Source organism: Tamandua tetradactyla, chromosome 9 (assembly GCF_023851605.1).
Source record: "Tamandua tetradactyla isolate mTamTet1 chromosome 9, mTamTet1.pri, whole genome shotgun sequence".
Taxonomy (NCBI): domain Eukaryota; kingdom Metazoa; phylum Chordata; class Mammalia; order Pilosa; family Myrmecophagidae; genus Tamandua; species Tamandua tetradactyla.
Genome location: NC_135335.1, coordinates 27434618 through 27458457, shown reverse-complemented (window position 1 = coordinate 27458457; position 23840 = coordinate 27434618). Strand labels below are relative to the sequence as shown.

The window sequence follows — 23840 nt, the reverse complement described above, 5'->3', positions numbered from 1 at the left end:
ACTAAGAAGCACCTTCCCTTCAGTTTCCAATAACACATGCATCATTTCCATCTGAAGCCTCAACAGAAGTATCTTCAGTATCATATTTTTTCTTCAAAGCAGTGAAAGCTTTTTTAAATCAAACAGTGCATAATTTCAGCCTCTACCCATTACTCAGCTCCAAAATTTCTTCATTTTTAGTGTTTACAACTGCAGCAGCCCACTCTTGGTAACAAAATCTGTTTTTGTTTCCTTGGTTGCTCAAAGCAGATACTGTGAAGTGATTTACTTTAAACAGTGGGATTTTATTAGCTTAAATGCTTACAGTTTTAAGGCCATGAAAATCTCTCATATTCTATTTATAAAGGACATCACAAGGGGATTAAGAACCATCCTTTTTAGGATTTAACAAATAAACATAACTGCTGAATCATTATATTGATATCTATTTTAGTTTCCAGTAAATTGGAACAGCTGGAAGGAAAAATTATAGAATTGTAATGCATACCAAACTGAAATCTCTTCTAAAACTAATTGTTGCAGTGTACTTTGAAATTTATTAATTTTTTTGTATATGTGTTCATCTTTACTTTGTTCAAGCTACCAGAATGCAATATATCAGAAATTGAATGGCTTTTAAAAGGAAATTTATTAAGGTGCAAGTTTACAGTTCTAAGGCCATAAAAATGTCCAAATTAAGGCACCAACAACAGATTACCTTCACTCAAGAAAGGCTGGTGCCATCTGCATCATCTCTGTTAGCTGAGAAGGCACCTGGCTTCAATCTGCTATAATATTTGACTTCTGGACATGTCTGTTAGCTGGGAAGGCACATGGCGACATTGGCTAGCCTATCTTTCCTGGCTTCTTGTTTCATAAGACTTCCCCAAGGGTGTTTCCTTCTTCATCTCCAAAGGTCTCTGGAAGTGTGGGCTATGAAGCTTTTTCTAAAATGGTTCCCTCTTAAGACAATCCAGTAAGCAGCCCCACCTTAAATGGGTACAGACACATCTCCATGAAAACCTCCTAATCAAAAGTTCCCACCCACAATTGGGTGGGTCACATCTCCATGGAAACAATAAAAAAGATCCCACTAACAATATTGAAAAGAATATGGCTTTTATGGACTATGTAATATATTCAAACTGGCAGTTATTTTTTATTTTTCACAATAAAAATTATATGTGTGTGTGTGTGTGTGTATATATATATATATAACAAAACAAAAACAAAAGATTCATCCTTAATTTTTTCTTCTTTCTGCTCCTCAGACTGTGATTTCAGCTGCCTTATCTTCAAGGTTTTTATTTATTTTTTGAAATGTTTTATGTTTATAGTAAAATCATACATAAAATATGAAATTCCCAGATATTACCGTTTAACTCCTTGTATTAATGTGGTACATTTGTCACAATTTAAGGCAACATTTTTATAGTTGTACTATGAATTCTAGTCCATCATTTCCAGGAGGGTTCAATATGTTGTGCAGTATTGTTCTTTGTTTTGATTTTTAAGTCTTAGCTTCTGACTAACTTTTTTTACTAAAAGTATTTCATTCCAGGAAAATCAAACATTTGTGCTTTTGTGTCTAACTTATTTCATCAACATGAAGTCTTCAGGGTTCATCTGTGTTGAAACATGTATCAGAACTTATTCCCTTTTTTGGCTGAATAATATTCCATTGCATGTTTATACTAGATAGTTTTTATTTATTCATGGGTGGGTGGACTCCTTTTGAAAGTGTTTATTGGAATCTCCTACTGTTAATTTAGAACCTTCTACATCTCCTTTCAAATCTGTCTATATTTACTTTATATATTTTGAGGCTCTGCCATTAGGTGCACATACATATGCTTATAATTATTCTGTCTCCTTGTTAATTGACCCTTTTATCAGTATATTTCAGCCTTCTTTGTCCTTTGTATTTCTTAAAAAGTTTTAATGAAATTTTATTGATATATATGATGTATTCACAAACTGTGTAATCAACCAAAGTATACAATCAGTGGGTCACAGTATCATCATACAGCTGTGCATTCATCATCACAATTGTCTTTTTTCTTTTTTGTGAAAAAAACAAACAAATATACAATAAAGCAATAAATTTAAAAGCACACTGTAACAATTGATTCTAGAACAGATTTCAGAGTTTGGCATGGGTCATATCCTCAAATTTAGGTTTTTCTTTCTAGCTGCTCCAAGACATTGGAGACTAAAAGAAATGTCAATATAATGATTCAGCAGTCATACCCATTTGTTAAACCTGGCCTTCTCTGTTTAACTCTATCATCTCCTTTAATCTCTTTTCCATTCTTTAGGGGTATTTGGGTTATGCCCATTCTAACTTTTTCACGTTCAAAGGGGATGTTGATAATATAGGATGAGGGTTGGAACTAGTTGATGTTCTGACGAGGCTGTCCTTTCTACATTTCAGGACTTATCTGGTCTCAGAACCCATCTGGAGGTTGTAGGTTTCTGGAAAGTAATCTTGGTGCATGGAACCTTTGTAGAATCTCATACACCAGGTGTTCTTTAGGGTTGGCAGGAATGGTTTTGGTTGGGGGTTGGCAGAACTATGGTAAGTAGCAATGTCGAGCTGCAGCATGCATAAGAGTAGCCTCTTATAGTCTGAGCTCTCTCAGCCACTGAAACCTTATTTGTTACACTCCTTTTCCCTTTTTTTCATTAGGATGGCATTGTTGACATCACAGTGCCAGGTCCAGGCTCAGGCTCACTCACACACATCCCTGGATGTCTGTCTTCCTAATCTCTGTCCTCCTAATCTCTGTCTTTTGGCTGGAAAGTGATAATGAAGTATGTTCTTTTGCTGTTTTGCTATTTTGTCCTTATATGTCTTATGCCTTTTTACCCTCAAAGCCTTTTCACCCTCAATTCTTCTATTAATATCTATTCCCATTGTGGTACAATACAAATTTTTTGTACTATACCATTTTGAGTCATTCTCATGTCTTTCTGAAAATCTTTTTTGTGTATTTCCTTTGTGATAGCCATGTGGTTAAAATTTATTTTGCTAAATCTATAACAGTCTTCTGATTACATACTAACTAGCTAACAAACTAGAACAGGTTTGCTAGCTGCCAGAATGCAATATACCAGAAACAGAATGGCTTTTAAAAAGGGGAATTTAATGAGATGCTAGTTTACAGTTCCAAGGCTGAGAAAATGTCCCAATTACAACAAGTCTATAGAAATGTCCAATCATAGGCATCTGGAGAAAGATATCTTGTTTCAAGAAGGCCAACAATGTTCAACATTTCTCTCTCAGCTGGAAGGGCACATGGCGAAATCTACTGGCTTTCTCGTGGCTCTACCAAAAAGGGACACTCTCCTAAATATTTCCTCTTTTAAAGGATTCCAGTAAGCAACTCCACCTTCAGTGGGTGGAGACACACCTCCACGGAAATCATCTAATCAGAAATCACCACCCACAATTGGGTGGGTCACATCTTCATGGAAACAATCAAAATGCTCCCACCCAGCAGTATTGAATGAGGATCAAAGGGCATGGCTTTTCTGGGGTCCACCACAGATTCAGACTGGCACAATACCATATAAAAACAGTTCTCTACCCCTACTTTTCATACTTATAGAAATTATATCTTTCTTCATTGTAAGTTCTAAGCAATCAGTTTGGAATTGCTTTTTATGAATTTGCATCTTAACACCTGTAAGAGGAGGGGTTACCTAATAAAATACAATACAATATTACTGGTATTTTAAATTACCCATAATGTTATCTTTATCACAGCTTTAAGCTGCTTTTGTCCACTGTCTGGTGGCATTTCCTTTCCTTCTGAAGAGCTCCCTTTAGCTTTGATGTTATGGCAGATCTATGATAATTGACTTAACTTTTATCTGGGAATCTTACTCTCTCCCTAATTTGTGTAAGAAAATCTTGCTAGATAAAAAATTCTTGGTTGGAATTTTTTTTTCTTTCAGCATTGTCAATATAGCATAAGTAGACTTCTTGTTTCCGTGGTTTTTGAATACAAATCAAAACTTAATTTTATTGAGACTTCCTTGTAGATAACTTGTTGCTTTTCTCTTGTAGCTTTCAAGACACTCCTTGTCCTTGGCATTAGACATTGTGATTACTGTGTTTCTGGGTATGTTTATCAGTGAGTTGACCCTCTATGAGGATTGTTGAGACTCTTGAATCTTGTGTCCTGTCTTTTGTTAAATTTGCATAGTTTTATGCCATTATTTTTTTGAATATTCCTCCTACCACTTTCATCTCCTTTTGTGATTCCATTAATGTGTATATTCATATGCTTGATTGTGTCCCACAAGTCTTTTAGGCTCTGTTCATTCTTTTTAAATTTTTCTTTCTGCTCCTCAGCCTCAGTCATTTCAGGTGTCCTGTCGTCAAGTTCACTGCCTTGTCTTCTGTTACCTTTAATCTGCTGTTGCAACTATATAGAAAACTTTACATTCCATTTATTATGTTCTACAAATTCATTATTTCTCTGGAAAGATCCCTGTATTCATTTATTATTTCTTCATATCCTTCTTTCCCCATGTTTTCCTTTATCTTCTTGAACATATTGAGGATCATTATTTTGAAGTCTCCAGTAATTCCAAAATCTTGTCTTGTTGATGGTTTCTGAATTTTTATCATGTTCCTTTGGATGCTGCATCATCTCCTGTTTGTCTTGTAATATTCTGTTGCACACTGTACATTTTAATAATTTAAAGTATTAACACTGAAATTTAGTTCCCTACCTGTCTTTCCTTAAGTTTGTACCCATAAGTGCTATGATATTATCTTGATGATATTATCTTGATTTGTAGGAGCTAATCAACACAATGAAACTAAAGCAAAACCCACCTTTCACTGTCTTCAAATTGGCTTTGCTTTGGCTTCTGAGCTCTTTCAGATCAAGAAGATCAGCCTGAGGCAAATGGGAAGTGTATAGGGTCTTCTCTGTTTTATTTGAATCTGAGTGGACCTGAAGCAGAGGAGTCTCCTTCTTTTCCTGGATGTGTGCTTGCTACGGGCATAGGAATTCCCCATTTACAGTTTACAGGGGTTTAAGTTGATGTTCTACTTTTCCTTTTGAAGTTGTCCTTCTCACCGTCCTGGGTGCTATCTTGTGTTATTTAATGCAGCTATTCCTTTGAATAGGCTGCTTCAACTTAATTGTTTCTCATTGTATCCTAGGTGTCTGCATGGAGCTTCTCTGCTCTCAGTACAAACTTTTGGATAGTAAGCCCACACTCAGACTTTTAGACTTCTACCTGAAAGATAGGTATTGACATACATGTACCCCAGTGTGCACACAGAAGCCACTTTCACCCTCTGGAACAAAGTCTGAAACCTACAATGGGAGTGCAAGTTGGCTGGTGCCTGCAGTGAAGGGGAGGGGGACCAGCATCTGTGGCAGGAGCTTCTATGGCTTTTAAGGCTATGTTTTCTTGATTCAGCATTTGCTTGGTTTTTGTAGTACTTTAACTACTTTCGGTAATTCTGAGGACATTTACTCTCTAAGATTCTTCTGCTGCTTTTCCCAAGTGTGTTGAAACAATGGCCATCCTCAGATCTGTCTGAAATAGGTGATCAGACCACATACCCCCAGAGTTTGGAGGACTGTCTTTATGTCTCACCATTGCAGCAGCAGGCTGGCTGCACAGGAGCTCAAGCTCCATTCCCTACTGCTCCCTGCCATGAGGTAAGGGGATGGTAACTAATGCAAGAAGGGTGAAACCTATTGGTATTTATTGCAATTTGCCAATCTCTGTCTCCTGCCCTTTGCTGGATGCTGCACAGTGTGGTACTAGACTCGAGAGTTTCAAATTAATTGATTCAAATAATTCCTGCCATTTTGATAGTTTGTTTGGTGAAGGGACTGATTCCAGGAGCTTCTTTCTCCTCCCTCTTATCGTAGTCACTCCAATCTGGTTTTGAAACTCTTGGGATTTTTAAAATTTTGTTATTGTCTTATTCATGTCTGTTTTTCATAATTTCCATTTCTCCATTGTTATTCTCTTTGTGTTTGTCTATCTTTTTCCTGATTTCCTTTCTTTCTTGTCTGTATTTTCCGTTAGCACTTTAAGCCTTTTTTTTACAAGTAAAATTTTATTGGCCCATACCAGGATTAAATTGTATAACAGAAAAAAACAAAGGTGGGTAGGGGAGGTTGGTATACATAGCACTTCATTACATCATGGTCTTTAGGAGGCTGAGTTAGTCCTATCATTGTGTCACAACCTTCAGCAATGCTGTTTTCCCCTTTCTCCTCCTTCCAGGTCTAGCATGGACAGCAGGCCCAGATTCAGCGCAGATCAGCACTTATATGCCCACCACACCATCCCATCAGCACATCACATGTCCAAGAGTGCACCTACATTCATCTGTTCTGTGATCCTCACAACACCCCTGTGAGGTAAGACAGTTTGTTTCTGAGCTATAGAATGGTGAGAGGACTTGCCTAGGGGCACATGGCTGGTAATGGATGGGCCTAGAACTTAGGCAGGGGTGCCTGGGCTTGTTGCTTTCTTCCACACTGCCTCCCCTTATTACAGCTTCCCTCATCCTAGCAGTATTTTCAGCTTGTATTTGTTTTCCTTCTTCTGCATCTTTCCCTTTAGTCTTATTCCCACATTAAAATGATCTCATCCATTAGACTGTCACACTATCACCAAAGATGAACTCTGCCTCTGCTCTTTCTTCTCGTATATAAACCCCTGCCTAAGTACTTTGTTACTAGTAACAAATTAATGTAAAAGTACAAATTTAACTCTCCTTTAGTTGTTTCCTTCTGCTTTTCCAGAAAGTTTACCTAGATATTAGCCTCATCCAGTTATGTGACACATATCTTTCCATAAAATGGCCTAAAAATATGGAGAAAATGAGTAAGTATATGTACCCATTCAGTGCCTTAAGATATGCTCCGTGAGATCAGAGAATCTTTATATCTGGTGTGGTGCATAGAATTTCATGAGTGTATATTAACAAGCATTGATGTCCCAATGCTTCCTTAAAATTTAACTGTTACCAGTATTCCAAGTATATATTGCTAAGCTTCTGTAGTTGAAAATACAGTATTTCACTTTTATTTTGCCTTGTTGTTGCTATGCTATTATTGAACTTTTCTAGAACTGGAAGTACAAGGAAAATCATCTAATACAAATCCCGCATTATAGAGATAATTCATCAGAGCAGCTTGTTGCCATCTACTTGTATTACAGGTATATTCCCTCTGTTTCTCTAACCATTTCTCCAACCATTTGTACTTCCAGCATTTAGGTAAACATCTAAGCCTGCAAAATATATATTAAAAAAAAAAACTCTTTCAATATATCTGCACTTTTTAGTCAGCCTCTAATAGTAAAGTTTTTTAAATTCCAAAGGCTACTATTTGTTTTTCCTCAAAGTACTATATAAATCATAAAAGCTTTACAGTTAGTTCAGTGCTAGCCAGTAATGGCTTTCTTTCTAAAGTAAATTGCAGATGTGGTTCAACACCTTCATATTTCCCAAAGGAGGGGGAAGGAGGAGTTCTCTTGAGGGGTTATGCTTAAAAGGAACTAACTACTGCAGGCATCCTTTATCCAAACCACACCACCCTTAAGTATTCCCAAAGCTAAAGGGAGAGAAAACAAAGCTGTTCTTGTTCATCAAATGCCATTAACTAAGTGAACTTTTGTCTACACCATTTGAGGAAGACTGAATTTGGAAAATTTCCTAGAAGGAAAGTTTTCTTGGGCTTGCCTATGTAATATACTGGATGGAAACAGAGTTAACAGAAAAAAATGACATTAGGTGAAAACAATACAAAATTGAGATAATCAGAACTGTTTACATGATGTTCAAACAACAACCAAAATTTAAGGATATATACTTATGCATATAAGGAACCCAAATAATATAAAATGCAAAGAATTTACTTACATTTACTATTTTATATTACAGCCAGTATTTCATTTTATCAGACTATTATCAACTTGAACCATAACACAGTATTGTGGCTTCCTATCAGTTCTTAATTATATCTCATACTGATAGGAGACTAAGAACTAGCAAAATGAAGATGAAAAAGATGGTTTGGCTATGAAGAATGTTTACCAGTCATAGACATAGCAGCAAAAAATATAAGACAAAAAGGTATAGTTATATTTTATGTCTATTTTAGTCAAATGAGTTACAGAGGATTGAAAAAACTAAGATCTCAAATTTTATGAAGCAGTCATGTAGAGACTCAAACTCAAAAGATTCAAGCAATGAAGTCATAATATACAACCATTCTGCTGTATCTTGTAAACTAAGGTGCCTCGCCTAAACTTATCTCAGACAAGGTATGTTATTACAAGTTATCAGTAACTTATGTTGTATATAGTGCTTTTAGACCTTTCACATCTATGAGCCCCTTGACCGTCACAACTCTGTGAGGTAGGCAGGTCAGAGTTTATTATCTGTTCCTCATTTTGCAGATGAGGAAACTGTTGTAGGAGAGGTAAACAAAATTGCCTTGTGCTACAGAGTGTCAGTGATAGAGCCAGGCACTAATGAGCTCCCTGAACTTGGCTCCATCCTTTCTCCACTGGGCCTCCCCTCCTACTTCTGGAGGGTCTCTCAGTTGGTGGAGAACTTAGGGAAATGAAGAGGCATGTACATTCCTATACTCCTATATTTGTGGTCCATCCACTCCATCTTGTCTGAGACTAAGTGTGTAGGAAGAAGGAGCCAGGGTACCAACAAGATGGGTGTTGGGACTCGACTTCTAATGGTTTAGGAGATATACCCTTTTGTAATCAGTATCTAACTTTTGGTATTAGAAATTAACCTTTGAGGCAATTTTTCCAGCCCTAGCTAGAAAGCACCTGTTACCTCTTCCACAGCTGTTGCCAAGCGCCTGACTGCAATCACAGTGTCCAGCTCATTGGCAGTGTCTTACTGAGCACTGGCTTCCTCACCATGGCAATCAGCCTGTCCAATTTCTCTTCCTCCCACTTTGAGAGTTCTTGTGCCAATCTCTTGTTTTCTGCCAGCTCAGCAGCAATAGTCCTGGCCACAGAACACCTTCTCCTTGCCCACCTTGGAGGTGGCTCACTGGTCAAAAGCCTATCTCTACCAGAAACAAAATGGAGTCTGGATGAAGAGACCTGAGGCTGCTGTGCAGAGGCTGCACCAGGTAGGTTTTGGCAGGTACTGGTGCAGGGACTGGGCTCACAGGATGCACCCAGTCTGGTCATGGTGCTGCTCTGACAGGGAGCAACTGCAACCTCTGAAAGGGTGGTGGGAGTTGCTGTAGCTAGGGGTCTGTTGAGAACACCCTGCACCCGAGGATTCATCCCAGGAGTCCTCAAGGTCACTGATTTCACACATCCAGTCACTAATTCTGAGCTGATAATCCTCATCTGATTCCCTAACTGTTTTCAAGATAGGCTGATGATCTGCTGCCTGTGTCCTTTTTGCTTTCAGAATGCTGGTCCTCTCTTCCCCTGGGCTGCCAGAGGCCACTAAATTCTGATCACAGTGCTTGGCCCAAGCAGCATCCTTCATTAAGTTGTCTGGGTCAGTCACTATCTGATTCCGAAGAAGCTGATCCAAAGTGTCATAAAATGGACAGTGTGGTGGATCAACCATATTTGTGGCATGGGCAACATATACCTTTAAATATAGTGCCTTCAGAACTTTAAACTTGGAACAACACTGATGTTCGGTGTGGTGGAAGCCTTCCTACTGCATTCACTTAGACACAGCCTGATAGACATCTGCATTATAATTTACAGTCTGGAGGCATTGAATATACTCTGCCTCAGCCAATGTGGAGAGAAGAGTTCCTGTCTCCTGTCTGGACCACAGGATGCCTGCACTGCTGTTGATACTAGCTGTGGTGGGCTGGGAATGAAGGCTAGCTGAAGGAAGCTCTTGGACAGCAACATGCCGGAAGGTGTGGTGTGGGAAAGTTCTGTATGCTCTCAGTTTATTCTAGGAGCCAGCTGATTGTTCCCTTGCAGGGCTAATTGCTGAGAAGCCAGGTCCAAGGATGCATTTCTGGCTTCTGCCGAGGATTTGCTTTACTTTCATTACTGTATATGAAGTATTTCTTTTCTGTTCTGTTTTACTGCCAGTCCAGTAACTTCTTCATTTTCTGAATAAGTTACAACTGCTGGAGTAACTCTTGTCACCTGCATCATTTGCAGCCACACTAATCTGGCCATCCTTATTAACAGCCACATAGGTTGATATGCAACCGAAGTGAACTCCGATGGCTGCCATGAGACGGCAACAGTGGTGGCAGCAACGAGGGTCACAGAAGCAGCAATAGCAGTACTGAAGCCCATTGAGCACCTCAGAGCCTCTTGTCCGGCCACTGTGCCATCTTGTAACCCTTTGAGCAATTTTACAACTATTTTTGAACAATCTTTGTCTGTTATGTCTCAATTCTGGTCCTCCTAATTGATGTTTTCTGAAACTCCCAGGAGATTTCAGTGTGCAGGTGGCTTTTGAGGTCCATTCCATTTCCTCAGAATATGCCACGGAGTATGGGAAATTTCTGTATGAAATATGCAAACAGTCATAAGAAAACGATTGTCTGTTTTCTGATAAAAGGAGAAATTATTTTCACATACAGATCAACATAGGCTTATATATCAGTGTATTTTCTACTAATACTTGCAGCCATATTCAAGTTTAAAATCTAAAATTAGGAAATTATAAAAGTGACTCCCATGAATTTCACTCAAACATAAATTCATATTCTTAGTAAGAAATCAATAATGTATTTAGTACTTAATTTTAATTTTTATGTCTGCAAAACCACTTTATGAAATGGACTCCCACTTTAACAAGTCCTAGTGAGTACTGTTTGGCTTCTGCTCCACAACTTCCCTCCCACATCTTCCATCTCAATGGCCTGTTCTTTTTTGTCACGTTTTATGTCCATCACAAATTTTTGTATTTCAGTATCTTCCCTTTATTTTTATTTTTATTTTTTTTGCATGGGCAGTCTCCAGGAATTGAACCCAGGTCCCCGGCATGGCAGGCAAGAGCTCTCCCTGCTGAGCCACTGTGGCCTGCCCCTTCCCTTTATTTTTAATCCCAGCCTTCCTTCAGGGAAATTTGGGTCTGTGTCCAAATAGACCTGTCATATCTAGTTCTCGGTTTTGTTTCCCGTTATAAAGAATCAGCTGCAAAGTATTTAGTAATTAATTAGCCATTAAAATCATCCTTTATTTTTTCAACATTATATGAGCTTTAATTTTAATTTTCTTTGTAAATCCAGTCAAGGTGAATAGGATCTGTCCCATGGAATGAAACCCTGATTAGGTTCAGTATCTGTACAATCAGGGTTTATTCCCTGGAATGAATCACTCATTAGATTTATTAAATGTTGTTCCCCATACAAAGGGAATACAAATTGAGGTTGAATTCTCCCATAGAAAAGAGAAGCTGAGTAATTCAGAACTTTGGGAGGTGAGCAAACTTGTACTTTTCTGTGGAACTTGCCTCAGAATTGAAATGACGTCAATGGCCCCTCTTGATTTTGGATTCAGTGAGATGTGAGCTGTCCTTACCTACTTCCATTCTTTTAAAACTGTCAATTTCCATATATTTTTCTATCAAAGTAGTATCTTAAAATATTTAAATTTTATTATGTAATTTTTTTGCTTCACTAATTACTTCAAATCTAGAAATGGGAGAGAAGAGAGGATAACATTGTGTCTTGAGATGTCCTAATATTGTTTGAGGAGTACTGTGTAGAACACAAGAGGAAAGAATAACCGTTGAATACACTCAGGGAACTGAGATGTCATAGACATCTAGGAAAAAAAAGTTGCTTAAAGCAGATCATGTTCCAGTAGTTCTTTGATTCAGAGCTATAGACTGAGACCCACAGATTGGATTTATTTATGTGAAGCTCTTTGGAGATGGTAGCAGGATTTATTTAAGAGGAATCTTTAGTGATGTTGATTAGTCATCACTTAAAGCAGTGTGAAGAAAGGCCAAAAGCAGTCATGAAGTTTAACTGTGAAAGGAGGAAAAGGATATCAGGCATAAGAGGAAATTGGTGTGGGGCATTTTCCTTCAAAATAAAAAATAACTTTTAGTGTTGTGAGGATTGTGATAAGAAGAGAGATTATGGATAATTATTTCAATTTTAATCACTGGTCTGGTTTCTGAAGAAACAGGAAAGACAGGAATTCAATCTGGGCTAATGTGCCCCTTCAGTGAGAGAGAAAGAATAATTAATGGATATGAATGCAGGAATAAGTATGGAGATTTTGGAGTTAAACTGAGATGATTTGTGAAGTTATATTATTCATTTGATTATGCCGAGTTTAATTCTGTCTGCTGAAAGAAATGTAAAATATGAGAGTAAGATTCAAAACCATGGGACTTGAAGTGATTACAGAATATAGAAAAATGATTCAGCTAATCAGGATATATCTGAAAACATAACTCTACATTTTACCTTACATATAGCTCTAAATTTCACCCTAAAGCCATAGCTTAGTATTGTGCTATGTCAGATGCAGTAATGGACAAGGCAGGAAATTAGAGTCATATCCTGTGGGTGCAGATTTGGTACATACTTAGATGTTTATTGACTGATGGGATAAATACTCAAAGGGACCTCAGAAATACCGTTCTCAAGAAATATGTGGAGCAGATTGACCTTTATCATCAGATTTAGCATGAGGATAAAATTTTAAAAATATGTAATTCTCCATGCATATTTAATACAACCATTTTTCCTCTGGACTCCCGGTACAAATAGATAAGTTAATCCTTCCTCTGTTTATGACACATTCTCATTACTTGTCCATGAAATGCATGTATTATTCATGATGTTTTAGAAGAGAATTTGCATTATATACATCAGTTCACATATATAAGTAATGAAATATGTGATGTCACAGTTTAAATTTCTTGGATAATATCCAAATCCATAAGGGTGAGATCTATAGCTTGGTGTTATGAATGTTACATTGTTATGCATCACAAGTGAAAGAACCAAGATGATTTAGGGTAAGTGTACCCAGAAGGGCAGGTGCAGGTTAGAGTATGGAGGAAGTGTGTCCAGAGGACATTGATGCATGTTGGAGGACCAATGCTATGCTTCAACCAAACAATTATATCTGAAGAATTCCAGACGACTTTCTCTGGTGTTGGAGATGAGACATGAGTCAGGAATTCCTATGTTTGGAATCAGGGAGGAAATTAAAAGTCTCTGAATACTATGGGATAATTGGTTTATACAAATTAGTGATTTTCATAGCATATCTGTCAAATGAAGCTATTCATATCATCATTATTTGCTAAAGAAGCCAAGACCTATGTCTTGTTCCTCCCAGGTGAAGGGTTTGGTATTCTTGCCAAGAGAGACTGGGAATTGTGGTCAGGACTTGAGTTTGAGGCTTCTGTCTCTTTTCTCAGCTTTTCACAGACTGCTTGTCTGGCTGTAAGTGAAAATCCAAAGGAAGACAGTGTTAACTGAGGTATTAACAGTGCAACCACGAATGAATAGGGATTCTTCAACTGAAGTTACACCACTGTTGCTGGCAGATGGGAATGTTTCTCCTGTTGGCATAAGCATTCTGAGTCCATTCATGAGCTATTCAAGGATCTGAGCTTCGGTTTAGTTTAACTGGACTAGTTATGGTAAGTTTGCGGCTCATCAATAAATAATTTTCTTTCTAGTATTACAAAAGTTTGTTCTAGTCTCCATATTAAGATTGTATATTATCTTAAGATATGAGAGAGTTTCTTTTTCTCACCCAACCCATGGCCTCATTGGAGAAAAATGTACTCATGGATCATGCATGACTGAAGTTGGCTTATTCCTGCAGTGAGCATAGGTGATAGGGATGAATAATTGCAGTAGTTAACAGTAAGTAGGGAGTAATGTTTCAGCAGGTGCATTCAATCAGCCCAGCTTTACTCATGCTGGGGTTTAAGACTGCATTGTGGACCAGAACACAAGAGAAGGTTAGGAAATAAAGGGAAATGAGCAATAGTTTATTTTCCCTAATTTTGATTTTCTTAAAGTTTTTAATGCAATGTATTCCACATTTTTTAAATATTCAGAGAAAAAAACAAATTTTACTTACAAATTTTGTTCCTAATTTCCCAATTTCAGTTTTTGTAAATCAACTTATTCAAATGTTATGAATGGATACAATGCCTAAGAAGTATTATTCCCTTATGTGGAATAAAATTTATGGTATTGATAAGTTTTCAAGATTTGAAGTGACCAGAAACAACAATGGGCATTCTTTTAATCTTGAACAAACATATGAGATGAAGGTATAAGAAGGAAAAGGAAAACTGGCATTGTAGGTCCTAGAAAATGTTGAGAATGGGAGGTCTTCTGCCACAACAGTGGCTAGACAAGGGCCATCTTTCAGTTTCAGTAGTCCCTGACTTGTGATCCTACACCAATTGTGAGTTTGCATTATCACAAACAACTGAGTTATGTAGACTTGAGAAAGGCAGCACTCACTGATCCAGAACTGTTCAGTTCTGCAGAATTCTGGATATTGCTTCAAAGTTCACTGCCACATTAATAAATAACAGACCAATGAATTGAGTTTAGATAGAAAGTGCTTCACACATTAGTGCATTGGATTTGTTCAGATGCATAATACAATTAAATAATTTTTTAAATGAAGTGAGGTCATCCGTATATGGGAATAATGCAAGCCTAGTCATTTTTTTTTTTTTTTTTTAGAATTTTTTTTTTTATTAATTAAAAAAAGAATTAACAAAACAATTAGAAATCATTCCAATCTACATGTATAATCAGTAATTCTTAATAACATCACATAGTTGCATATTCATCATTTCTTAGTACATTTGCATCGATTTAGAAAAAGAAATAAAAAGACAACAGAATAAGAATTAAAACAATAATAGAAAGAAAAAAAAACAAAAAAAACAAAAACAAAAAACCTATACCTCACATGCAGCTTCATTCAGTGTTTTAACATAATTGCATTACAATTGGGTAGTATTGTGCTGTCCATTTCTGAGTTTTTATATCCAGTCCCGTTGTACAGTCTGTATCCCTTCATCTCCAATTATCCCTTCTCTTTTTTTTTTTTTTTTAATTAACGGAAAAAAAGAAATTAACCCAACATTTAGAGATCATACCATTCTACACATGCAATCATTAATTCTTAACATCATCACATAGATGCATGATCATCATTTCTTAGTACATTTGCATTGGTTTAGAAGAACTAGCAACATAACCGAAAAAGATATAGAATGTTAATATTATAGAGAAAAAAATAAAAGTAATAATAGTAAAATCAAAACAAAACAAAACAAAACAAAACAAAAACCTATAGCTCAGATGCAGCTTCATTCAGTGTTTTAACATGATTACTTTACAATTAGGTATTATTGTGCTGTCCATTTTTGAGTTTTTGTATCTAGTCCTGTTGCACAGTCTGTATCCCTTCAGCTTCAATTACCCATTGTCTTACCCTGTTTCTAACTCCTGCTGAACTCTGTTACCAATGACATATTTCAAGTTTATTCTCGAATGTCCGTTCACATCAAGCCTAGTCATTTTTGAAACAGTGTATCATGGATCATTCCTGCCTTATCATGAATCTGTAGGTTTATCTGAAATTGGTGGAAAAGATCATTTTCATTATGAATGCTCTAAAGCAGGTATTATAATCAGCATCAGGAAGTCATTATTACAAGTCTTTTGGGAAATTTCCAGGTGTGTATCACACCTTGTTATGTGATATTCCTTCACAATGGAGGTGTATGTATTCAGAATGTCTTTGTGTCTGTGAGTGTATCTGAAAGGCAGATGGCAGTTGACCATTGAGATTGATTTTACTGGAGCTCTAGATACCTTTTCAGGTTTATATGCACAGTCTCTGCTTCCTCAGTGCTGTCATTGTGAGCATCACTCTCAGAATTTTGCTAAGGATGGTCTTGTGTAAATGTAAATTTCTGTGATATGTTAGGAGTTAATGACCTTCAAAGATGTAGCTATAGACTTCACCCAAGAAGAGTGGGCATTACTAAACACATCCCAGAGAAGGCTGTTCAGAGAAGTGATGCTGGAGAATATCAATCATCTGGTCTCAGTGGGTGAGTCTCTGAAAATTTATCTATCATCAATATGTATCGGTTATCTGACTAATCTGTCTACTGTTTGTATATCATATATCATCTTCTATTTCTTTGTTTGTAATACTGAATAAGCTCCATATTATTTAACCTTTTCATATTTTTATTTATATTTTTATATTTTATATTGTTAATACATTTGAATTATTTTATAACACATTCAGCCACCTAAATGCAATATGTTTTCTGACTTTTTACTTGCGTCTAGTAAAATTTAAACTTCCTATAGAATTTAAATCCCCATAGAATTTTAACTTCCTAACCACAATTTAATGTCTTCTTAAATCTAAATCTCCAACACTCACAGCAGTGCTGGAAAGTTAATGAATAATTTTTGAATGGATAAAGTATACATTTTCAAATATTCTGCTCTGAAGACTGTGCTGAGGCTTCAGAAATAGCCTTTAGAGTAGAATAATGCTCTATTAAACACCACATATGTTGTTTTCCACATAGAATTTAGATGTTTTGGTAAAGTTTATGCTTATTGGGTTATTTTTAAAAGTAATAACTGTATAAATGTAGAATTTATCCCCATTTAAAATATAGAGGTTTCTCCTGTCTCTCTTTGAACTTGTACATGGGCAGCAACAACCAGAGGGTTCCACTGTAATGAGAAACAAGGTTGCCCCTTGTTGGTGAAATACTATCAGTGTTCTATATTCAAAGTATTTTGCCCTGCTGACCTTTGAAGCTTACTTTTTTCTTAAGATGCCTCCCATGGACTTGATAATGCACTATTAACACAATTCAAATTTCAGGTATCTTTTTTCCTACAAACAGGATGTCAGATTTGTGAATCAGATGTGTTTTCCCAGTTTGCAGAAGAGACAGTGTGGAGAGAAGAAATGAAATTTCTCCAAAACCAAAGTCTGGGTGAGTTCTAGGAACCTGTGCATCAGTAGTGGAGGGGCCTCATAAATAAAGTGAGTAGGTCCATGAAAATACCATACTAGGTTTCATTAAGTGAGTTATGATTTCTAAAATGTAGGTGAGGATATTGGGGAAATGTTCTTCACATGTGGTTACTATTGTATAAACTTAGCAAGCTCTATTCTATATAATATGTATCTTTGACTTTGGGAGAGGGATATTCATGTACTGTTTGAATCAAACTTTCATATAATGAGTCTTGTCCTGTTCTTACTCTTTCCTTACTGACCCACCACCTTCTTTTTATTTTTCTATTTCTATCTTAAAAATGTTCTCTGATTTTTCGGGCGGGCCACAGTGGCTCAGCAGGTAAGAATGCTTGCCTGCCAAGCCCGAGGACCCGGGTTCGATTCCCGGTGCCTGCCCATGTAAAAAAAAAAAAAAAGTTCTCTGATTTTTAATGTCCTATAATGTTTTTTCTCCCTAGAGTATTTCTTAATTTAATATTCTTTCTCAGCCAAGTGTCAATATTTGAAATGTTCTGATAGGTATTTCAGACTTTCCAATGTTTTTAGTCCTGTGATGATACTCTAACAATTTGTTATGTTTTTTCCCCAAATAATTATAGGCCAAAAAATTGCCTATAAAAAGCAAGAAATGATATTATTGCAACTTACCTACAGGAAAGATAATTCTGACAACCTATCATGGGTAAGCTTCATTGGTGTGAACCCTAGTTTTCAAAATAAATATCTGGGGATTGAATAAATGAGGAATTCAATACAATCACCTAGCTGTAATTAATGGTGTAGTTAAAAGCTAATCCTGTGATAAAAAAAAAAGCAAATATCTGTGATAGTTTGAATTTAGGAAATACTAACCTGAACACAAAACTCTGAGTTCTTATAAAAGATGATTGTATAAACATCCTTCACATGCATAAACTTTAAAACATCATGAAGTTCTAAATTAATCAGATAGCTTTGTAATTGCAATGGTATATTAGAGGAGATCTCCATGCATGATGTTGAGTAATGTGTTTATGAAACTAAAATGGGAAAGATTTTAATTGGAGACTTTCACTGAAGGATTAGAGAATTTTTATGTAGGGGAATGAAGAAATGTATATATATATATGTATGTATATGGACAAATGCTTGACAGTCTGTCATTTAATTCCCCACAGCAGATATCTCACACTCAAAAGAATTCCTTTCATTGTAATTATTTGCAAGAAGATTCCATTCTCAGATCCACAGTTACTCAACATGCATTGCTTCCCATGAGAAAGAAATCATATTTAAGCAGATCACTTGGAAAAGTCCTCAGTGACCAATCATCTTTTAATCAACATAAGCAGATTCACTCTAGAAGTAAATCATGTGAATGCCATCGAAGTGCTAAAGCCCTTACAAGTTCCGGCCACAGACAGTATAATGGAACTCAAACTGGAGATAAATCATATGAATGCCTTATATGTGGGAAAGCATTAATTAGATTTTCTCATCTTAGACAACATGAGAGAACTCACACTGGAGAGAAACCCTATGAATGTAATCTATGTGGAAAAGCCTTCAGTCAGTCTTCTAATCTTCAAAAACATGAGAGAATTCACACTGGAGAGAAACCATATAAATGTCATACATGTGGGAAAGCCTTCAGTCAGTATTACTATCTTCGACTACATGAGAGAACACACACTGGAGAGAAGCCCTATGAATGCCTAACATGTGGGAAAGCCTATAGTCGTTGTTCTACACTCAGAAAACATGAGAGAACTCACACTGGGGTGAAATCCCCTGAATGTCATCTATGTGGGAAAACTTTCAGTTGTTGTTCTTATTTTATACGACATGAGAGAACACACACTGGAGAGAAACCCTATGAATGCCATACGTGTGGGAAAGCCTTTGTTGATTGTTCTGCTCTCAGACGACATGAGAGAATTCACACTGGAGTGAAACCTTATGAATGCCACACATGTGGAAAAGCCTTCGTTGATAGTTCTGCCTTTAGGCGACATGAAAGAAGTCATACTGGAGAGAAGCCCTATGAATGCCATACATGTGGTAAAGCCTTCAGTCAATATTATTATCTTCGACTACATGAGAGAACGCACACTGGAGAGAAGCCCTATGAATGTCATACATGTGGGAAAACCTTCAGTGATTGTTCTGCCCGCAGACGACATGAAAGAACACATACTGGAGAGAAGCCCTATGAATGCCATACATGTGGGAAAGCTTTCAGTCAATATTATTATCTTAGACTACATGAGAGAACACACACTGGGGAGAAACCCTATCAATGCCATACTTGTGGGAAAGCTTTCAATGATTGTTCTGCCCGCAGACGACATGAGAGAACACACACTAGAGAGAAACCTTATGAATGTTATACATGTGGGAAAGCCTTTACTGACTGTTCTGCCCTCAGACGACATGTGAGAATTCACACTGAAGAGAAGCTATGAATGTCATTTCTGTGGGAAAACATTCAGTCAATATTATCTTAGATAACATGAGAGAACACACACTGGAGGTAAACCCTATACATGCCATACCTTTGCGAAAGCCTTCAATGATTGTTCTGCCTGCAGGTGACATGAGAGAACACACACAGTTTAGAAACCCTATGAATGCCCTATCTGTGGGAAAACTTTCAATGATTGTTCTGCCCACAGATGACATGAGAGAACACAGACTAGAAAGAAACCTTATGAATACTTGTGGGAAAACATCCATTGATTGCTCTGCCAATTCAGATGACATGTGAAAACTCACACTGGAGAAACTGAGTATCATCTTTGTGGGAAAACCTTCAGTCAATATCTCAGACAACATGAGGGAACACACACTGGAGGTAAACCCCATAAATGCCATCTATGTGAGTAAACCCTCAGTCAATATTCTAATCTTAGATAACATGCAAGAACACATACCTGGAGAGAAAAACTATGAATTCCACACATGTGAGAGGGCCTTCAGTCATTCTTCTACCCTCAGACAACATGAGAGAACTCATACTTGAGAGAAGCCCCATGAATGTCATCTATGTGAAAAAACTTTTGCCTATAGTTCTGCCCTCAGGGAAAATGAAAGAATGCACAGTGGACAGAAGCCATATGAGTGTCATCTATATGGGAACACCTTCATTTTTGTATCCTTAGCGTGGAATTATTCAAACTTGAAATCTGTGGATGTCTTCAATATGGGGAAGCCCTCAGTGAATATTCTAATCTTAGATAAAATGAGACAACTCATACATACTCCATGTTTTGAATTTGGAAGAGATTTCAGCCATGGCTTTAACCGTTAAACGTGCCAGGGAATTCACATGCTGAAGAAACAGTTTTATGGTAGTGCCTTTAGTCATCAGTACTATTTCAGTTAATATAAAAAAATCTTATCCAGAAAAGAATCTATATGAATGTTCTCTTCATAGCAAAGCCCTTAGTAGTTGATAAGGGCTATGATAACAGTGTGTGAAAGAATTCATAGTATAAATCTAATGGAAGTGGAAAGACCTCATCTACCACTCTGATAAGCAAGCCAGAGAACTTATATGTGAGGAATCCTATGTCTGTGCTCAATATGAGAGTGCCTTTATTTGTAATTTATCCTTTAAATAAAATGGGTTCAATAGGAATGAATTATTAGGTCTGTAATTGCTGTACACTGTCCCCCAGTGAAATACAAGCCTTGGAGTACTAAGAGTTCTCAGTTTCGGAATAACCACAGTAACATGAAATTCGAGGAAAGAATCACAAAAGCATTAAATAAGAGGGAAATGTCTTTATTAGCAGGGTGAAACCCTTTGGGCACATCTAGGAACTTTGTGATGGAAAATGTGTTTAATGTAAAGTCATGGTAAATCATTTATGGACATATAGGGGAGGTTGTGGGCATGAGTCATTGTGTCTCTGTGGGGAATATTGAGGGGATTGGGCAAATTATTGGATATTTGGTGACTGAGATACAGAGCAGTGCTGGAAATGCTATGGGTTTTAGCATAGGAGAATGAAAGTCTGATTTGGGAGTTTTCTAGGATAAATGAATATTGCTCTGTGATTCCCTCTATGGATCAGTGATAGACTTTTTGGGGTCAGTGATTAAATATCTGAAGCACAGGAACAGATGTTTGCTATGCTTCTGATCTTGAAAGGAATGATAGTTCATCTAAAAGTAACAACAATATTTATGGGTGAGAGGGTCCTGCACACAATAGTTCGGAGTCAAACAGAAGTCCAGACAGTTCCCATTTCCTCTCACTAATGGCCAATCAGCTAGTATCAGTCTGAACCCACTGAAATAATTATCTTAATAATCAGAGATAATACATTTCAAAATCTGTAGGGCCCACAAGAAGTGCCATTATGATGGCCCAAATGCAGAAATCCAGTTCTTGATGTTAATTTTGGAAAAGTTATCCTGAGCATGCATATATCAGTTTTTCAGCCAGTTTCATAATTTTGAAAGATTGGGAAATGCCTTCCTACTAAAATTGGGGACACTGGAAGTGTTTATATCCTTATACCTTATGTTTTATGAAATATCAAAAGACTGATTGCTTTACCCTAAATAGGGACCAAGAAAAAGCTGTCATCTCTCATAACTTCTATTGTATGTAGACCTAAGAGTTGTCTTGTGTAGTGTAATAAGTCAAAGTGGAAAGGAAAAGCAGAAAACTTGGGGAAAATATAGAAAACTTTTTGTTTGTAGATGACATGTTGCATAAATAGAAACCACTATTAACTTTGCAAAAAAAAAATTAAAGCTCATTACTAATTTTAGGAATGTCACAGGGTCTGAAGTAAAAGTAAAATTCAGTTTCTATGTACTAGAAATTTATAGAGAGAGGTAATCTTATGTTAGTGGGCCCATAATTTCATACTGTCAGAATTTGCATGTCCAGTTCAGTGTTGGATCAACCCTGCAGTGGAAGCAGTCATGGGAAATTCAGCTATTTCATTGATGTCACTGTGTTTAAGTCCATGATCCTCATCCTCTGGAAAGCATGGTCCTCAGGATCTCTAGCCTTACTGAATGTGAAATGTGAAATACTGTTTGGTCTGTACTTTATTGGCCATCGTTCCAAAGACATCCATTATAATGATACCTTTGCCATATACATAAACATGAATAACATAAATGGTGCTTTTCCACACTACTGGTTGTTTCAAAGATTCCTTCACTACACTACAGAATGTTTAATTTTCCAATTACATTCTGTCCAGAATCCTCACCAGACTGCTAAGCCATGGACAGGTATGTAAGACCATTCACAGTTCAGCTCATAGACACTTTTCCTGGTGCCAGGGGTGATATATCATCTTCCTAATGCAAGGGAAACAGCAGCTGCTGCCCAAAGGATGCCAGATGGCTTCAGCTTGGCTTACCCATCAGTGAAACAGCACTGAGAATCTGATGGGACATCCATGAGTTAGGGTCCTTTGAACTTCAGTGCACAGAGTGCCTTCTGGTATTGCAACAGGCACATATAAAGTTGGTACTTTTGCCAGCCATTCATGCAAGCATGTCACTTCCTAGAGACCTTGGCAAGAATAGTCCTGAATTTACCAGTTTCATTTGATGATACTTTGTCATTGGGATTGCCTGGGTAAGGGTACTTATTATCCAGAATCCAGTATATCATGGGAATTTCTATTCTCAGAAAGACCTCAGAACTCTTGTAATCTTTTCCATTTCCACCATAACCCAGTAGTACACCAGAAGTTGCCTGTAGTAGAAGTTATGCTGGATTGCATCTGAGAACTTTGTATTTTGAAATCCCATGGCTCTTCATTCCATGTGACCTGTTGTCAAGTTTCTCTTCTACTGGAATGCAGCTTTTAATGTTCCAGTAACTTTAATTGCATAGGGGTACCACTTAAGAAGTTCTTCCTTATGGCTGTTGTATAGTTGTTACTTGAGTCATCTGTTACAATGTTCTGTTGCCCATTTCCTTGAAGATTATAGGAAGCATGAGAGGCCATTATGCAGTGGGAGCACACCCAGTGCTGGACTATGGGTTGTAAGTGAGATATCTTGATCTGATTGGAGTATTATATGTCAGTTCACATAGCCTATATATTACTTCAAGGCAAGCTGAATGTGAAATCCTGTCCCATATCTAGAATCTATGTCTAAAGTGGTGAGGCAACATTGGACCCCATGACCAGGGATAGCAATCTAATGTGGTTGAGTGGCTTTTTCCATGCAAGGCCTAATCTCCACCTGATATGGCCCACGACCTGAGATCATTGTTAGGGACCACATAGACTGTGCCCTGCCTTTGGCCTCTGCTCCTAATATGACTCTTCTTGATTTGGCCCATTATTGTGTGGTGGGCCTCTGTGTCCTGTGGTAGATCTGCTAAGCAATTGTGGCAACTTGGTACATGATTGGATGGCATGGAAATTCCATATGTGTTCTGCTTCGAATGGTCATTTGCAGTGGGTATCAACAATAGTGGTAAATTCATCTTCCCAACTCACAAACTATTGCTATATAACTTCTATGCCCACATGGAGGAGCTCCTTATAATCCAATTGATTTGCCGATCACTGGACAATATGGATAGTTTGCAAGAGCTAATGATTCCATAAATATGTAACAGTACATTTGAGTAGTCTGAACAACTATCACTGTCACAAGGAGTTCAACCTATTTGATAGAGCACCCTCATTCAGTCTCAAAAGGTTATTCTTGGAACAAAGTCCCACAGTAGCCCAGTTCAATCCATCAGCTATGAGTTTTGCAATTTGATCTATGAACCAAGCCATACCATCCCATTTAGCCAAGGGCAGGGCCATCTCATCCTCTATGCTATACCAGAGTAGGACTCTGTTCATTGTGCCAGTTGA

The 23840-nt window shown here is 37.3% G+C and overlaps 1 protein-coding gene and 1 pseudogene across 1 annotated transcript in view; one reads left to right on the top strand and one right to left on the bottom strand.

Annotated features, from left to right (window-relative positions):
• Positions 1–19821, top strand: part of LOC143646865 (uncharacterized) — a 67019-nt gene extending 47198 nt beyond the window's left edge. Inside the window, 7 exon segments of the mRNA XM_077116270.1 lie at positions 6247–9131; positions 13385–13609; positions 15937–16063; positions 16886–16978; positions 17604–17686; positions 18162–19441; positions 19443–19821. Of these exon segments, the coding sequence (XP_076972385.1) occupies positions 13607–13609; positions 15937–16063; positions 16886–16978; positions 17604–17686; positions 18162–19441; positions 19443–19494 (1638 nt within the window). The 5' untranslated portion in view covers positions 6247–9131; positions 13385–13606 and the 3' untranslated portion in view covers positions 19495–19821.
• LOC143645643 (myb/SANT-like DNA-binding domain-containing protein 7 pseudogene) lies at positions 8759–10222 on the bottom strand (annotated as a pseudogene).
• Positions 19822–23840: the final 4019 nt, after the last annotated feature.